The sequence below is a fragment of the Alligator mississippiensis genome, chromosome 9 (assembly GCF_030867095.1).
Source record: "Alligator mississippiensis isolate rAllMis1 chromosome 9, rAllMis1, whole genome shotgun sequence".
Lineage (NCBI taxonomy): Eukaryota > Metazoa > Chordata > Crocodylia > Alligatoridae > Alligator > Alligator mississippiensis.
In genome coordinates, this window is record NC_081832.1 from 42,882,788 (window position 1) to 42,902,062 (window position 19,275).

The window sequence follows — 19,275 nt, forward strand, 5'->3', positions numbered from 1 at the left end:
TTTTGGGAAAGGGAGCTGGTTGGCCCTAAACCACACCAAGAAGCTGATGAACTTACTTAGTTTTCTTGCCAATACTGTGTAGTTGCAAGAAGAGAGAAGAGAGTTCCCCTGCTTCCTTCATTAGACCACATAATGAGCCTAGCAAGAGATTCTGCTCAAACTGCTCACTGAAGTAACTCCACTTCATCACAATTTAAGACATGCTTAAGTGTAGGCCTTTACTCCTACATGTATCCTTCCCACCCCTACCCCCCTCAATCCCACAATAAAGTCAAGAAAGGAAATTGTAATAAAAGATAACTAGGGTTATTTAGGATGGAAAAGAGAAGACTGAGACGGATTAAATTACACTTTTCAAATACCTGAAGGGACATTACAGAGAGAGGATGGAGAAGAGATTTTCTCGGTGGCTGTAAGGAACAGGATTAGGAGCAGTGGCCTTAAACTGTACTAGAGGAAATTCAAGCTGGTGATTTAGAAGGAACTTTCTGACTATAAGGTCAAGCATTGGAACAGGCTACCTAGAGAAACTGTGGAACCTCCATCCTTATAAATTTTCAAGAGCAGGTTAGACAGTTGTCTGGGATGGTTTAGTCAGTGATGATCCTACCTTAAGCAGGGGGTTGGACTAGGTGATGTTGTGAGGTGCTTTCTAAACGTATGATCCTATTATCCTAATATTTACTAAGGTGATTATGAGGTTGCAGGCATATGATTTTAAGCACACATTACCTCTCAATAATGTTGGTCACATTACAGGACCAGAAAATTCAGAGTTTAAGCTGCATTCATACAATAAGCCAGTTATACTAAACCATAATGCAGTATCTGCCTCAGCAGACAAGAAATCCAGACTGTACCCTGTCAAGTGGCAAAGCTCCTCTGTGATATCTTACTGGACCAACTGTATGGTTAGGAGAGCTGCTGGACAAGTTTTCAGACACCACATGCCCTTTCTCACGTCACTGTACAGTGGCAGGGCAGGAGAGCACATTTTAATGGAGACTCAACTATGGATTCACTTTAAGGATGCATGTACAATATGCAATTTATGCTCAGTGACAAAGTATATAAGGAGAACCACTTTCAAAGCAGACATGCCCCAAAAATCTGAAGTTCAAGCACAGGAGTATTGTGGATTCCTAATGAATCATATTGCAACATGAAACATTTATATACTTTCTTTGCTTTAATAATCTAAACAATTAACAACACACTCCAGGCTAAATTTTGAGATGTGACTATAGAGATTACAGGTGTTCAACAAGTTAGAGGCCTGGTATTTGGAGAATCTACCCTTTGGAAGGGGAAAAAACAGGCTCCTTCAAAGTACCTCAAGATAGGCCCCAAATCACCAGTCATTTCTAAAAATATACATCAGTGTCTACACATACCCCCCCCCCCAACCAATGCAAATACATTACAGGAGCATTTCTCCATTCATTCCATATTAAAAGTTAAGCAAATCACAGTCCTAGACTTTGCATTTTTTCATGCTTTTATTCAAAAAACAAAATTTCAAATATTTTAGGGAATATATTCAGAAGGCAAGAGTTGATTAAGAAGTCTGTATAAGATAAATCAATTTCCATCATGCTCTTAACTATTTTATTTACATATGCACGTCCCAGCCAGATTCCATCAAAAAAAAAAAAAAAAATATATATATATATTGAATTAGGTACCCAAAGCTTGCATTAGGATGAGGACATTTAATGTTATGGTTTAAAAAAAAAAAAAAACAACAAAAAACGAACAAAACAAAACCATTAAATATATATGCCTCCCTTCCCAAAAAGGTCCTGAGCAGCTTACATCACAAGGCAAAAAAAAAAAATCCTCCTAAAAATTGAAAGCAATCCACACCACCTTTGATCAATAAACCCCCCCCCACCCCGTGATCTACCTTCCCAACCATCACTTATTTCCTCTTCCCCATGCCCAACATATTCCCTTCCCATGAATTCCCATTCCCAATCCCCTGCCTCATGCACAGGGGTGTCTGTATCCCCCTTATTGTCCCTACCAAACCATAGCATAGCTCTCTCTCTCTCAGGCTAGTGACAGAAGTTACACATAAACCAGTTTAAGTGATCAGAAACTGGTCTAAACCTGTAACAGAATAGAAGTTCAGTGCAAATAAACCAGTTTCAAAATGACAAACTGGTTTAAGATAAACCTGGTTGAACGTAGTATCAGACTTAACTGATTTGGGTCAAACCTTTTTATGAAACTCCTGTCCCAGACCCCTTCCTGGTTCAAGTTAAATCAGTCCCCCAGCATGCTTTCCAGCCCTGGACTGTGCTGTGCTGTCTGCTCAAGAGAGCAGTGCTGACCCCGCCCCTCCGTTCCCTTCCTGGAGCAGTAAGGACAGGCTGACAAGGGGGTAGGGGGGCAAGCCTGGCTGGGGATGCACCCCAGTCTACAAGGGGTGGAGGAATGCTTCCCCAAACACCAGTTGAGATCTGGGGCCAGGGAGGGTGGTTAAACACCCCTTCCCCTGTTCAAACCTACTGCTGGCTGCAACTGTGGACTACAAATCCCAGAGGCACCTGGAAGCAAAAAGAAGTCATGAGCAATCCTACAGAGTCCTGTTGCTGTGACTCTGGACTGCAAATCTCAAGAGACCTATGGGACAGTAGGAAGAGGAAGTAAACACACAGCCAGAGAGCCGTGTTCTAGCACACCCTGGCTTCTAGCCTCAGCCACTGCACGCATGTGGCTGAATTCCATGAATCAAAGGTAAATGTCTGTCCACTTCTGTTCCAATTTAATCTGTGCATCTTAGATTAGTTTGTGCAGGAAAGACCAAATTGATTCAGCCTCAGGCTTTTTTACCGTCTGTACCTAGCCTCAAAGGGGGGCCATGACTGTCCCCAAAACCACTCATCCTCCTCTGCCCCCAAGGAAGCACATTAATCAATCAAGTACAGCCCTTTCCTCACACCTCACTAAATGCCAAAGGGCACCCTTGAGAACTAACTTCTGTAGATACACAATGAAAACGATTTCCTTATACCAAACTACAAAACTTAAAATGAAGCAATATTTAATTTCAAGAACACTGCAAACTTCACTGGACCAAAGTTAAGGTTACAGCCATGACTTGAATAAGAGTGTTTGGCCTGTGGAAGTACAACCTTGAGCAGGAAATATGCAAAGTTTTCTTTTTTAAACTGACACTCTTAAGAGGCAATAGCTCAGAACATAGGTATGCTTGCAACCCAGATTTTGTGGGGGTTAAATAAGGATACCAGGGAAAAAAAAGAACAACTCCTCTTACTGCAAAACAACATACTACACTATGAAATTCCTCTGAACAGCTCAGAAGCAAGCTATACAACCTAGACAACACTTCAAAAAGTACTCAAATGAAAAAAACCAGGACTGCAGCTAGGACTTATCCCAGGAATTTGATTCACTAATAAGCAGACTGAGGAAGTTTTATTTACAAGTAAATCTTTTCAATTACTAACAAGGGATTCACCAATATAGTTAGTTTCAAGTGCTGTCTTCTCTGCTCTCAAAATTCCTAGTAGGAGTTTATCAGTGTTTCATGAGAGTTAAAATGTACACATGCAGATTACACTACTCTTACACTCAAGAAAACCATTAAATGAAGCAGACCACTAAACCTTAGTGCCTAAGATATGCCTTAGCTAAGTTTGTTAGACATTACATGTATTCAACTTCCAGATTAACATACATGCCCCATTTTTCTCATTATTTAATAAACATTCCTTGCCATGCCCAGCCCTTACATCCCCAACATCCTGCAAGTATGTCTTAATTTCTAACATTATTTCCAAAGAAATAATTTTATGCTTAGGTAAATCATGGATATAGAGATACAAACTTAAGAATGTCAGTATTATGATCTCAGTGCAGGATGAAGTAGAAATAGCTTATCCAGGGGAAAAAAAAAGACTCTTATTTGAGTAAGTCAACCCAGGAATCCAAATATCAAAAACAGACCTCCTAATTAACAAACTAAAAGCACAAATTGTTTAAAATTTAGTTTTACTTGGGTCTATTTTCTATTCTTTTCTGCTGAAACTTGCCTATATCACCAGTAATTCTAGACAAGCAAGAAAGCCATCTACTTCATATTACAGGTTGAATTAAAGTAAATCCCCCTTCCTGGGAACAAAGGAAATTCCATGCTTCTTCTCTAATAAGTGTGCTTCTTTTGCAGTCTTATTTATCACCTCTGAACTCCACTTCAAGAAAAACCTCATATTTCCTTTCTCAATATCAGAAAGGGAGTTAGGGGAAATGGACTTGTATTATAATTTTGGCTTCCAAACTATGTTTGTTATTCTTTACTTACTAATCTGCCCAAGTGGACCTTACTTACATAAGGAAAAGTTGTATACATGTACATCTCTCCAACACATTTTAACAGTGCACCATTTTTATACTCCAAATCAAAGCCACAGATCAAGCAACACTGTCAGGGCTCAGATACATTAAGAGTCTGTAAAAGCTGCCTGTTTCAAGTTTGTCTCAGTGTGAACAGCCTTAAGAAACCAACAGATGATATAGGCTAAACTCTAATTCAAGAGCTGTCCTGACTAGAAGTCCATCCCAGCAAACATTACAGCAGCATAAACCCCTGTGCTATAAACTCTGTTTCACAAAGAACTTAATCAGGCAATAAAAAGGTTAAAAACTTGGAAGTTCCTTTTCAAAAAGGTTACCAAAAATTGAAAGATTAGGGGGTAAGTAAATGGACCATTCAGCCCTAAAAGCTGACCATCTCCTTCCTTTTTGGTTTGAAACAGGAGATATTTGTTAACATGCCTAACATTGTAACATTTACCATTTTACTCAGGCTTTTAGAATAAGGAAGTTTTTGATGGCAGAAGTTTGAACTTTGATTCAGTTAGTCTACAAAGTGTATTGACTATACCCTGCTTTCTGCTGGATTTCTTTAGTTAGGTAACAAGTTATATTTTACTGAAGGTAACTGAGGGGAATAACTTGTGAGCTTAGCTAAAACTATACCCATGAAATGTTACAGGATTTATTTTAAATATTTTAGGCCTTCCATTTTCAAAAAGACTATAATTCTTGGAGGAGGGCCAGCTGATAGATCTTGTAGAGATATACAATCAAGTGAAGACCAGCAGATATGATGGGCCCTTATGGAAAGGGGAAACTGCAAGAATCATCTATTTAAAGCCAGCTGTCTGACAAGTGAAACAAAATGGCTCCATTAGGAATTGTGATTGACCCTGCTTAGCCAAAGTTAAGAAATATTCTCTCTACTTTATGAGAAAACTGTTAAAAGCTTTCCAAAGTCCAAGGTGGAAAGGGAGAGAGAAGAGGAATAATTAGAGTTCTCATAAAAAGTACAATTGAGAGGCAACGGAACTACTTGTAGCATCTATTTGTTTGTTCACAATATCCAGAAATGGTATTAATACACCTCCTCTAGACCCATTTTGATGTAGGATACATAATATTGCAAAAAATTATGACAAAGTACTACTAAAAAAGAAAGAGAAATTAGGGACAAACTCCCTAATTAACATTAACAGGTATTAAGATGTTATGAATTACAGAAAGGCAAGCAATACACCTTGACCTGTTCTGTTCCCCTAAATTTCAGCAGCTCAACAGTGCCTTCAAAAAAGGCATTAATAAAGCCCCATATCTTCATTGCCACAAATTAACTGGATTAAACACTGAAATCTAGGGGGAAGGTAATTCTCTACTGATGGAAGTTTTGATTGTGTTGCAGGCCTTCAACACCTCTTCTTGGTTAAGTGGCCCATCCATCTTTGATTTTAATCCACCAGTCTACCAGTCTGTCCATTTTCATACTTTGGGATAGGGTGGCTTTTTAAGTAAGGATCTTTTGTTATAGAAAAACTAAATTACCAAAAGTTAAACTAAGATTTGAGTCTAATCATAGAAATTGAAGTGCAAATGAAAATTTCAATTACAGAATGAACTTTAACTCTTAAATGTCTCAGATTTCATATTTCAGGGATGTATTTGGTAGCTGTGTTGGTCTGAGACAAAAAAGAAATGCAAAACCCTAAAATTCGTGGCTCAGAATTGATACCTTATTAGACCACCAAAGAAATCACAAACAGAAAAAAAAATCTTTCTTTGCAAGCTTTTGGGCTCATGTACCCTTCCTCAGGCTTAGGGAAAATTAAAGAAGGTACAAGTCCCCATAGGTAGAAACATATTTCAGATTTCATACACCATGAAAACATCATCTTTTAATAAGTTTCTCAACTTTACAAACGGACTTAATTACAGGTTTACAAATTATTTCAATAAACTTAAGCTATCCCCCCCCCCCCCACTTCTCAAACAGGTATGCCCATTTGCACAACAAATTATAAGAATTATTGAAAGGTCTATGGTGATATTCTCAGCAGCATATTTTTCTGGTCAACCACTCTAGGAAGTAAAGTGATCCAACTTACTCCCTAGGTACAGGGCTTTTAATTTTAGGTAATACCACTGAACATTCCGGACCTAATTGTATATGCTACATTTCTTGCTTGATAAGTTTTGGAAAGGGAAAAGCCTTGGGAAGGGTTCTTTAATAGCCAGAAACAGGCTTTTCTTTAACAAGGCCATTTTGATGTCACTTATGGAAAAAAGCAGCAACCATCTGCTGTATACAAGGCTTTATATCTGCCTAAAGCTTTGGTCCCCGACCTGTGGCTCAAGCGTAACAAGCTGGTCACACAACTCTCCAGTGTCGCTCACAGACACAGAAAATTAAAAACTTAAATCCGAGACTGTCAGGGAAAACAAAGCATGCAGTTGCCCACAGCATGTTACCTGTTCAGTATTGTTGACTGTAGGCAGAAAAGGTTATGGATGGGTGCATAAAGTATTTTCTTCACTGTTAACTGGATACAAGAAATTAGCATGGATTGATTCAACTCAGAAAACAGGAAACCTTGATTAAAACCAAGTACTTTCATCTCATTTTGCATTTGTACTTCAGTTATTTTCCTAAAACAGTTTGCTCATTGGCTTATCTATCCAAATATGTTGATTTCCATCTAAATATAGCCTTTATGCCAAATCTGATATTTGTTGCCAACTACAAGGATGCACTAATGTAGACAGTTACATAGCCTTACTTACAGTGTTTTTAAAATCTTAATGTTTACATTTTATTACATCAAGAAAAATGGTGAAAGATGCATTTCTTATTTTAGTAATGTCAAACTGTAGTCAGAGGGGAAATAAATTGTCATTGAAAATGCACAATTAAAGCATTTTAAATTGTTTTAATTAAATACAACAACTATCAAATATGCTAGTTATATAGACATTTTCATAAACATTTTAATAAATCACATAAATGATTATTAAGCAAAGGAAACATTATATTTTTGTACATCAAAGGACTGTCTCGTCACCAAAGGCCAAATTTTTAAAAGATATTTAGGTACCTAGCAAGATTTACATACGTGCCCAAACAGGTTAGCTGTCTAAGTCTCATTGACTTCAATGGAAATAAGGTGTCTAACCTATATAGGCACTTTTGAAAAATTCCATGAAGCAATTACTTCGTTTTTAGGCACCTAAATGTCTTTGAAAATGAGGCTTCTTTTCCTTCAAATTTTTAGACTATCTTGTCCACTCTTGCCTGCTTTTTATTTACTGAGAAGAAAACCAACTTTTCTTTCTTCAACTCCCAATCATTCTCTCAACCCTAAACCAGCCAACGCACAGAGATAATACTCTCTTTGTATCTGCTAACTAAAAGGATACAAAAATAATTAAGGCAAAAGGTTTTCTACACAACAAATTATGAAGGTACTTGCACAGTAAACAGTGCAAATACTAGTAATCACTGAACTGTAAATATAAATGCTTAATGTAATACATAGTGTATTTGTCTACTTCCCAATTCTTCAGGATTTTTAAAAAGGAAAACATTTAATTCATTAAAATTTGCAGAGAGCTAATTTACAACACAATTTAAATTATTTTACGAGATTATATATTCATATACTTTTTAGACAGCAACATAATATGTCTTCATTTTAGGAAGATTAAAATCAAAATATTTTTAAAGAAAAATTAAAGAGCAAACATAATATTTGTTTTTTCTTATAAACAAGAAAACCTTTTAAGTATTAGGATGAGCTGCACAGTACTAGAACTCTAAATGCTACTTATTTTAGGAGGCAGGTTATATCTGATTTATTAACTTGTTCTTTATGGAAATAAGCCTAGAGGCTTATGCAATAAGAACATGTTTTAAGCAAAGAAATCTGACTGGTGTCAACTATTCTGCTATGAAAGAGATATGGAGAAACTGACTGACAAGCCTTAGCTGAAAGTAGTGAAGTCCAATCGCCTTTGAACAAATCCACAACTATGGAACACAATAGATTTGCTAGATTGTATATGTTGACAGCCAGAAGCCACTTCTTAATGAACTGAAACTCAAGACCCTTGAGTACATTTATCATTAAATAGTCATTTTATAAGTAAAAGGTGCATAGAATACTCTAAATCCTACAACTGCACATTTGTTTCTGCAGCCTGATTTTCTCTTTAAAAGAGAAGAGTCAAATATTTCGGTTGGTATAATACAAGTGAAAGCTAACAGATTAGTATAGCAATTACCCTAACTCCAGAAGTCCTCTATAGCCAAAGGACAGATTCCCTACAGACTCTACATTGTCATGCATAGTGTCCTGCCAACATGGTTTTATCTTGACCTAAAGGTATCAGAGCTAGTGTTAAAAAGTTCATTTACTATCAATACCTATTTACTCCATTTGGAACCAATTACAGCACCAACAGAATCCAGGCACAAAAATGGCAGTTCATATGACTTGTGACCAAGCTTAATGTAGCAACAAAGGCCAGAAGTTTCATGTCGTTATCGGCAAATTCTTGGGCAATCCACAGCAATTTCAAAATGGTGTCCATCTAGATATTGTCTCATTGGTTTCAATATCTTCTGCAAGCTCAAGGACTCCAGCTTCTCTCAGGTTTTTTTCGCCCTCAGTAGTAGTAGCCAATAAATATTCTAGTTCACATGGTACCCAGGAATTATGCCTGAATCTGTTGCCTAGCTGTGTTTCCAACATACTTTATTGGTGAGCTTTGAGGAGATTCAGAAAAGTGACACCTAAATCACAACCTGTCAATCTCTCCATAGATCATTCACACAACTAATTTCACACCTACTGATTCGTCTATGTAGTATGTCTATTCAAACAGACGTACATGTGATCACAAGGCTTCCCACTCTTTCAAGTATAGATTTGCCTCAAAACAGGTCAAGACAAGTTTTCTTTCAGTATTCCTCCTCCTCTGAACATTTTCCATATCTGGCAGCCATCTTTTGTGACCCAATCTACACTATAATTCTTTGAGACAAACAAAACAAAAATACTGTTAAAAAGTTTATTAAGCTACCATTAGTATTTTGCATGTTCCTTGATTCCCACCTCAAGTATTTTTCCATTTAGCATCTTATGAAAATCAAAATGATGCAGTGAATAGGACAAAAGACCAAGGAACTGGAAGACCCAAGTTATATCCCAGCTCTCACCTAGAACTGCAATGTGACCTTGGATAAATTGCATCATTTTAGTGCTTCAGTTTTCTCATCCGTAAAATGGGAAGGACATTTTCCTTTCAAGCTATTTTAAAATTCCAGGTAAGAAAATTTTCCTTCCCTGATCTTTTCCCCCTTAAACTGCATTTTGACTAATTTAATTACTCTAACATATTAAAGTAACGTTCACATATGGATATAAAAATTAAGCACTACTGCACATGCACAAGCAGAAGTGTACTGAATGCCATTTTATGATGGTTCCTTTTTTGTGACTTCACTGCTATATATATATTTTTTTAAAGCATAAATTAAGGGAATGTGTCAAATACTATTTAAAATTCTATTTTTCTGAAGTTTTCCTTCTAGTTTTTCCTAATTCCAGGCCCCAGTACTACCCTCAAGATATACATGACTCATGACATCGGACAGTCCTTCCCAGACAGTAGCCGGGTCTTCAAAACAATTTTATTTAAGTCAAATATCCATCCAAGAAATGTAATAGTCTTCTGCGGCATAAAAGACAACAGCAACAGGTGTTTCTAAAGGAGGTCAAAAAATTATCTCCCGACATCAATCAACCTTGTTCTGCAATAGCTTAGCATCGAACCGTTTTTTTGAAAGGCTCACCTATTCATGTCACAGTCCCGCCATAGAGTCACCTCTACAAACAATGGGTACAGGTAGCAAGAATATACTGAGGGTCAAGCTAAGACTGAAGTGCCAAACCAACCTGTTTGGCAGAGACTTAAAATAAAATGGGTTAAAAGGCTCTCTCAGGTAAAAACATTATTAGCTAAATTTCAATCTTAAGAAATCACATATACAAAAAAAATCAGTCTATTTACCCTGTTGCTTATAATGAATTAACACACTCCAAAGACAACCTATTTATAGTACTTTACCATTCCCTAGCATCATTAAGAGGATCTCAACTAAGATGCATCCCTTAGAGATGTAGATACCAAAAAGAATGTTTCCAAAGCAGAAATTACAAATAGAGTGATGGTGTCAATACAATAAAGATACCGTCAGAGATTCTGATACACTATGTTTTAAAGAATACTTTCTGACTTTAATTGTTCCATGGAATTTCTCATCTAGACATGTATTATGTTTTCAGAATCATGCTACTGTATGACAGGACTGATGTAAGAAACTTCATAGGTGGCAGATGCCAGAAAATAAGTTGTTTTTTCTTCTCTTGGAAGGGAAGGAGCTGCAAACAGTGTACAAATAAAATCCAACCCCACTGAAATATACTAATTTTGGAAACGTTTAGAGAAAATGTGTGTGTTGTATTATATATGCGGGCAACAATCTCAAATAAGAAAATGCTTACCCATGAATGTTGCAGCAGCTTGTCAGATTTTAAACAAAGTTTAGCTAAATGGATACAAACCCTTGTGGACATTTCATGAAGAGTGGATTCCTAAAAGTGAGGATGAGCACTGAGCTCCCCCCTTCCATTCCTTCAGAAGAGACTGGGAAATGGAAAATTCATGCATCAGTCCACTGAAGACCTCCATGTATTTTACTACAGGGAAAACTTGGCACCAATTTTTCTGTTACTCCCTTTTCTTCCTGAAGTCATGCAGAGGTAGGGGAGAGCAGCAGCACACGTGCTTTGGATGCTGAAATTCATCTCCTTACTTCTTTCCAGACTGATGGAGTAATAATGGAGGTGGGTAAGACCTCAAACCTTTCCCCTCTATATTTGGTGGACAGGGAAATAAGACTTGCCTCTCATCATAAGACTATCAGGTGGTGGCAATAATTAATTAAATCTTACATTCTTCCTCCCTCCCTAAACTAGATGAAGTGTTAACTGGAAGCTCAGATACCTATCAACACTCCACCAGGGGTAAAGCAGATTAGGTAACCAAACCTGTCTCCCTCCCCTGAATTTGTGTGCATGCTTGGAAGATCCGAGATTGGGATTTCTTCATTCTCCTCAAACTACATCTAGGGGAGAAGGTGGAAAGAGCACTCTTTCTCCACAAAAACCAGTGACATGGGGAGGACAGCTAGGTGCAGAGAACAGTGCACTTTCTACTAGTATTGGGAATGTCACATGCCCCTTCAGGCTAGGCGCAGGCAAGCAGGCTGCTGCAAGAATTCTCTTCCCTAGGTTCAGTGGCCAACTGCTAGAAGCCATGATGGTCTCCGAGCAGCTTAGAAAAAGACTCAATGAAAAATATCTTGGCCCAGCCCAGTCTTCAAAATGATGATAAAGAAATGTGTGCTTGGCTCCCCTCCCCCTGCCTGAGTGCAGATGTGGTGCTCAGCACCTCCGACTCCAAACAGCTTGTGGGGCTGAGGTGTTGGGGGGGGGGGGGGCGCAAAACCCCCGATGCCTCCAGACCACCTACAAAGGTAAGATCACGAGGGAGCCGAGCCCCCCGGACAGAGAAGTGCGGGCGCCGGGACAAGACCCCGCCCCCATCCACGAGCCCAGAGGCTCGGGGCAGGGAGCTGACGCGGATCCTGGGCGCCGCGAGAGGAGCGGGTGGATGCGGAAGGCCCCGGCGGTCGCCGACGCGGCGGAGCTGCGGGAAACGGGGATCCAGAGGGCGAGGTGCGCGGGGGACGCAAGGCCAGGGGCGGAGACGCCGCTCGGGGGAACGCGGCGCGCCGGCTCCGGGCCCCGGCCTGGCCAGGAAGCCGCGCGGCGGCGGCCCGGCCTCGCTCTCACCTCGGACACCTCGTCCTCGTCACTGCCGGAACCGCCACCGCCGCCCCCGCTCCGCAGCACGGCGGCTGCCAGCTTGAAGTCGAGGGCGGCCTCCCCGGCGCCGGGCGCTCCGGGGCCTCCCGGCCCGCCGGGCCCGGCCTCCCCGAAGAGACGCACGGCCCGCAGCCCCAGCGGGGCGGGCCCGGCCGCGGCGGGGGGCTCGGCGGTGGCGGAGGCGCGGGGAGTGACCGAGTCTATCTCCTCGTCGCCGACGGGAGCGGCGGAGCCGTCCGTGAGCATCACGCTGATCCGGGGCCGCCGCTGCTCTCCCAGCCCAGCCGTCTCCGTCCCCTCACAGCACCAGCAGCAGCGCCACTAACTTCTCACAACCTACCAGGCCCACGGCCTCTGCGCCGCCCAACCCGCCCGCTTCGACCATTGCCATTGGCCACGCTCGGCCTATGGCGCAGTCCCATTGGACACAGCTGCCGCCAATCAATCATTCGTCACGCGCTCCCAGCATGCTGCCTTGAGAGCACACGCCGAGGCGGTTTGTACCCCGCGCCCCGCCCAGTTCTCGCTAGTTCGCTTCCTGAACTTGCAGAAATCCGATTTGGTAGCTGACCTGTCAGTCAAGCCGCTCCCGGAATTTCTAATGATTGGTTGGATAGGATTACCGTCAATCAAACTTAATTTAATCTTTCCGGAGGTTGATTGGTCAAATGTCGGATCAGTCATATGGCACAGACTCTGGCGCCGTATGATTGGCTTATGTCCCAGTCTGTCACGCCTCCTCCCCTTCGACTCTGTCTGAAGGTCTCAGTCAGTGGGAACAAGCCCCCAGCTCCTTTGGCCGGGCTGCATGATTGGGTCTGAGCCACGTCTATCAATGCCGACAGCTACATGGTCACTTCCCGCTGCCCGCTCCGATCCCGGTCCGCTGCGGGGCCGTGATTGGACGAGCGGGATGCCAGTCATGTAGCTGAGATCCCGACTTCCTTTCTTCCTTCTTTCCTTCCGCGCCGCCCTGCCCGCATGGTCCGCGTCTTTCTCAACCAGGCTTCGGGGCTCGCTCGGTCCTGCTCGAGCTCCCCAGGCCGCGCCCATTGTTGAAGCGGCGGCTCCGCATGGGGGCCGCCGCGCTCCCCAGCCCCCCGCACCACGTGGGCGCGCAGCGCGGTGGAGGGCCCTGCTGGCGCCGAGCAGTGGCAGCTTCGCCTCCTGTCGCGGTCGGGCCCGCGGAGGCCCCTCGTCGGCGCCCGGCTGGGGCGGGAGCGGGGCGGGGTGCGGCTTCACCAGTCGCAGTTTAACAAGCAAAGAACCGCGGGCTCGGGGCTTGTTCCCTGCTGCGCTGGTGGGGGAGATTTCTCTCAGCCCCCCACACGGCGCCCGGGCCTTGCCTGCGTTTGCTGGCCCTTGCTGTCGCAGCCACCGCCAGCACTTAAAGGCCCAGGCCTTTCTGCCTTCACCTAGCAGCCATCCATGCTGCCAACGTGCCCCAGGTGAAGGCTGCAGCGGAAGGCAGGGGAGCACCTGCACTGGCAATTCTCAGCCAGGCTGCTGCAGCTCCCAGAGATGCCTTGAGATTCTGTCAAGACCCCAGGTGCTGTGCGACTCCAGGCAGGGTCAGCCTTCTTGGGTGTGCAAGCATGGTTCACAAGATACACCAGAGATTTCAAATAGGAATCTGTAGTGTCAAAATTGTTCTGACTGGCTGTGGCTTTCAGAGGTCTTTGCAATAGAAAAATTCTCTCTCATTTTTCTGTAGTGCAAACTAAGAGCTTACATTGCCTGAGGCATGCATCCAGTCTCATGACAGGTGCCTGGAGTCTGAAAGGGTTGAGCCACTGGTCTATGGGCACTTTAAAGCAGCTGCTGGATAGCAGCAGGAGCCTTACTCTGCTGATTGCACAGAGGAGCTTGGAGTGCCACAGCTGTTGGGCCAGCAAACACAGTGTAAAGTAGGCTTAAGCTAAGTCAGCAGAAGCCCTTTTCTATTGGCATAGGTGTGTCCAGGTTGGGGGAGGGAGAGGTTGCCAGAAGAACTTTGCCAGCTAGGCCCTGTGATCTTTCACATTCCTGCCCCATCTAGTTATACCAGCAAAACTTTCTAATATTGGCTTTGGGTAACCCTGCCTGAGTTTCCCAGGCCTGTTAGGGGAGTCAGAAACAGTTTGGGGCTGTGCTCTTCTGACCTTGGTCCAGAAGTTGAGGGGAAAGGAGAAATGACTGGTGTCTTTTGTTTATTCCCCAAAGGAAAAATATGTAACAGCATTTCCTGGTAAGCAGGGGTTTTGCTGAGACTTCTGTCCTGAGTCCTGTTGACTTAGCATTTCAGTAATCCTGAAAGCAAGCCACCCTTGATAGTGTTCCATACCCCTATCATTCTCACTGTCTCCCACCAGTTCTGTCAGTCTGCACTTCACTGCACAGGGGTCCAGAACAGCAAGTAAGTGGCTTACCAGCAGGAGTCACTCGCCCTACAGCTTAAGAAGGAGAAAATAGGACAAAGAACTTGTGAGGCAAAAAGGAAAACCTGTGTATACTATAGATCATAGGACTCTGCAGGTAACCAGAGATTTAAAGAAAGTTGTTCTCCAAGGGCTGAAGCACAGCAGCAACCATCAAGGATGGACTACATGGCACTTCACGTTGGGAGCAACAGAAAGGCCAAGGTCTTGTTGAGGGCTGAACTGCATTTTTTTCCAGCAATTTTGTCTGCAAGAGATTGAATAATCAGATTTGTTGGCCCCAGAAAAGGGCACTTGTTTAAAAGGCAAATGCTAAGGTTAAAAAACAATTAACAATATATCTGTATTTACTTAGATTGCCAATAACACCTTTGTTGACCAAAACTGCTAATTTTGCAAATCTGTAGTACTCACTGTTTGGACCATTGGATCACCTTTAAGTGAATCAATTGTCTGTGACAATAGGAAACAAATAAGCCTGCTGTTCTTTCTAGTCAGTATCCCTTTGGCTCCATTGCCCTGTTACAGTGCGATTGTACTTAGAGAGCAAGCACTGCACAAAATCATTTCATAAATAAAGCCCAGCACTAACACATTGCCAAGTCCATGAGAACATTTCCCAGTATTAAACCTTTCTTTCCCAATACCCAGATGTTTCAACCTATGTTAATTTTAAGATTATTGAAGCCTGGCAGCAAAACTCTACTCTTTCTCTTGCAGGCTTAAGCAGGGTGCAGAGGCTGGGCTGCACCACAGTCCTGAAGCAGAAACATCCCTGCTAGGACTCCTGTGACTAGCATACCAGAATGTAGCACTATAGTTCTTGGAATGACTGAAGCACATTCCATCCTCTGCACTGAGACAGCCCTGCTCATCAGTGCAGGGGTAGGGCATAGCCCAACTTCTCAACCATCCCCAGCCCTTATGTAGTGGTGAAAGGGAGAAGTTACTACTCCACAAATGCATCTTGATTGACCTTTACTTGGCAATCCTGGCATCTCCCCCTGCATTCACACCTGCAGAGGTGGCTGTTCCTTAATTGAAAACCCAGCATTTGCACTGCAAGAACTTGTGCTGGATTCCACTTTCTTTTAAAGATGCAGTGCCCATTTTTTGCAGCAGCATTTCTCCTACTGATTTATGGTTTTCTTAGAGGGTGAGGCATTTCCAGATCTGCTTCTGGAACTTCACAGATCAAAACATGCCAGATCTAGCTGAATTTGTTGTACTGTAATAATTGTAAGCAACATTCTTGTTACTTGTTTAACACAGGAACTGATCGGTCACAATTTGCTCAGTGGGAATGGAGGGCACGGGACTTTGAGTCAGGAGACCTGGGCTGTAATCCCATGATTCGGTATGTGACCTTGAGCAAATCACTAGGCCAAAATAGTCTAAGGGGCTTTCAGTGCTTCAGGTTTTTTGGGGATAACTATAGACACCATGAAATATTTTCATCTTAAGTGATCTCTGGGTTTCCCACGTATAAAATGGAGATAATTATGCTTGACCTGCCCTTTGAAATCTGTGGATGAAAATTATTCCCCCGGTCTGAAGTGATTTTCATGTTGTTCATTATAAACCACTGAGAAGCACATCCTGTATAACTTGCAGCCATGCAAATCCAGCACAGTGCATGGAGTTCAGGGGTTGAGCTTGCCTTTTGCTCCCATCAATCCCATGTATCTTTTAGAAAGCAGACAGTAGCTGAGAAGAATGAGACATCTGAGCGCCCCTGGCTGATATGGACCTGATTTTTTAATAAGTTTACATGTGCAATAATCCTTGTAGATACATGTAAGTGCGTGTACAAAAAACTGCAATTATTCATTTGCACGTACCTTTGCCAAATTTACAGGTGTGTTTACAGTAATTATGTGTGCACAGGATGCATGACTGCATACCAAACTTGTCACAAAATGAGGCCCAGAATCTGCAGCTCACTTGAATGCCCTCAATGAGTAGTCACAGGCCACCTGTGCTCTCTGATGGACTTGTCTGCCCTGTATAGGCATACTCTACATTCTCTTTTTGCACTAATTCCTAGTCTGCCTCTATCATATCTTCCTAAGCCCTAGTCTTATCCCTGATTGTAGTCCTTTCCCTGTGCCTAAGTCAAGACCTTGTTACATGAGTGATTCTGTCTCCAACCAGCAACAGTCCTTCTCAGGAATTATGCCATTTAAAGACAGTTTCTACCATACCTGGCACTATAATAAATATGATCTTTTTAAAATACTCCCCAAGCAGAGACTCCTTTGCCAGGAATGAAATAAAACCAAAAAGCACCATGTGGTTCCACAAACATGTAAAATATTTGGGAAGTGCTTGAAGTCTAAAGTGCTTAGAGTATTTGGGAAGTGCTTAAAGTTTAAAGTGACAGGCACCATCAAAACCTCTACAAAACAGAGAGAATGAAAGATCCCAGTCCAAGAGTGATCACAGTGGAGGAGTTTGGCCTGTTGGTTATAATGTGAATTATATAACATAAATTGCAAGACCATCAATATGTTCTGGAGGCATCGTTTGGCATGACTTGTGCAGGGTATGTTGTCTTTCACTGGATATAAGTGATATGTCATTTTGCGTGTGGATACCGTGTTGGTGAAAGAAACTGGATGTATGTCCAAAAGCTAACTTTCTCTGTGTCTAAGGAAAAACACAGGACCACCCAGAGCAACATATCCAAACCCCATGATAAGGAGGGATCTCTCTACACAGGGCTAGTTCTAATGTTTTGAGACATGTGATCACATGCAAGGAATATCTGCCCCCATCCTGACCAAGACCATGTTTTGCTGGGTGTTCACGACACCCAGCCTGTCCAATACCTGCCTGCCAGCAGATACTCTCAGGTTCTCTCTCACATTCTGCTCATCACATGAGGATGATCAGGAAGGTGGAGTCCCAGAGCAGCAGTCTGAGCAAGGCTGGGGTTCATTAGTTAATCATATAAACTCCAGAGTCACAGCAGATCAGAGCTGGTCCTTGGACTCAAAAACTGGGTTTATCCACACAGAGCTAGGTCCAGGCACACTGGTTACATAGATTTACAGCTCCCATGGCTTCTAGAAGTGAGAACAGGGGTCTCTTTTGAGCATCTGCACTGGGAAGCCTTCTTTGCATGACCACCAAATGTCTGCAGTGCTGGGGACCTCTCCCTCTTCCATAGGGCCAAGTTGTTCAGGCTGACTGAACTGTGGCAGGATCTAGAGAGGACAAGAGACAGCCCCCAGGATAGGGCTTTAAACTAGGTTTGCAGGAGCATGGGAACCAAGGGAAGCACAAGCAGGAGGGAGCAACGGGACGTCTCCACATTTTCCTGAGAACGTAGGGCAATTCTCTAGTTATCTCAGGTGCCTGTACATGAATGCACAGAGCCCGGGAAACAAGCAGGAAGAATTGGAAATCCTTTCACAGTCAAGCAACTATGATGTGATTGGAATAACAGAGACCTGGTGGGATAGCTTCATGAGTGGAACTACATGGATGGGTACAAACTGTTCAGAAAGGACAGTCAGGGGAGAAGAGGAGGAGGAGTAGTGCTCTGTGTAAAAGAGCTATATAATTGCTCAGAGCTCCAGTATGAAACTGGAGATAGGCCTGTTTCATAGTTGGTAGGGTCAGAAGTGACCTGAGCAGATCATCAAGTTCGACCCCTTGCCATGGCAGCAAAAAGCACTGGGGTCAAACGACCCCGCAAGGTGTTCATCCAGCTTCCTCTTAAAGACCCCCAGGGTAGGAGCCAGCACCACTTCTCTTGGAAGTTGGTTCCAGATCCTAGCCGCTCTGACTGTGAAGTAGCGCCTCCTGATGTCTAGTCTGAATCTACCGTCTGCCAGCTTGTGACCGTTATTTCTAGTCACTCCTGGTAGTGCTCGGGGGAACAGGGACTCTCCCAATGCCTGCTGGTCCCCCCTGACTAGTTTGTAACAGGCCACTAGATCCCCCCTCAGCCTTCTCTTGTGGAGGCTGAACAGGTTCAGTCCCTTAGCCTCTCCTCATAGGGCCTGCCCTGCTGCCCCGATCATGCGAGTCGCCCTCCTCTGGACCCACTCCAAGTTGTCCACACCCCTCCTGAAGTGCGACGCCCAGAACTGGCCACAGTACTCCAACTGCAGCCTGACCAGTGCTGCATAGAGGGGAAGGATCACCTGCTTGGACCTGCTCGTGATGCATCTGTGGATGCATGACAAGGTATGGTTGGCCTTCCTGACCGCGTCCCCACACTGTCGGCCCATGTTCATTTTGGCATCAATAATGACTCCAAGATCCTTTTCTGTTTCTGCACTGACGAGAAGGGAGTTCCCCAGCCTGTAGGTATGCTGCTGGTTCTTCCTCCCCAGGTGCAGCACCTTGCACTTGTCAGTGTTGAAACCCATCCTGTTCTCATCTGCCCACCCCTGTAACCTGTCTAAGTCCGATTGCAGCCTATTCCTCTCTTCTAGCGTGTCCACATCCCCCCACATCTTAGTATCGTCAGCAAATCTGAACAGGGTGCTTCTTACCCCTTGTGCAAGTTACTGATGATGTTGAACAGTGCGGGTTCGAGGACCAAGCCCTGGGGG

The 19,275-nt window shown here is 43.2% G+C and overlaps 1 protein-coding gene across 8 annotated transcripts in view; it reads right to left on the reverse strand.

Moving 5' to 3' along the window:
* Window positions 1-12,611, reverse strand: part of ANKHD1 (ankyrin repeat and KH domain containing 1) — a 175,630-nt gene extending 163,019 nt beyond the window's left edge. For 6 of the 8 annotated variants that reach the window (XM_059733404.1, XM_059733401.1, XM_059733400.1 and 3 more), the window contains exon 1: window positions 12,258-12,611. In XM_059733404.1, coding sequence (XP_059589387.1) covers window positions 12,258-12,536 — 279 coding nt within the window. In that variant the 5' untranslated portion in view covers window positions 12,537-12,611. The remainder of the gene's footprint in view (window positions 1-12,257) is intronic. The other 2 variants (XM_059733403.1, XM_059733402.1) reach the window with 1 other exon arrangement.
* Window positions 12,612-19,275: the final 6,664 nt, after the last annotated feature.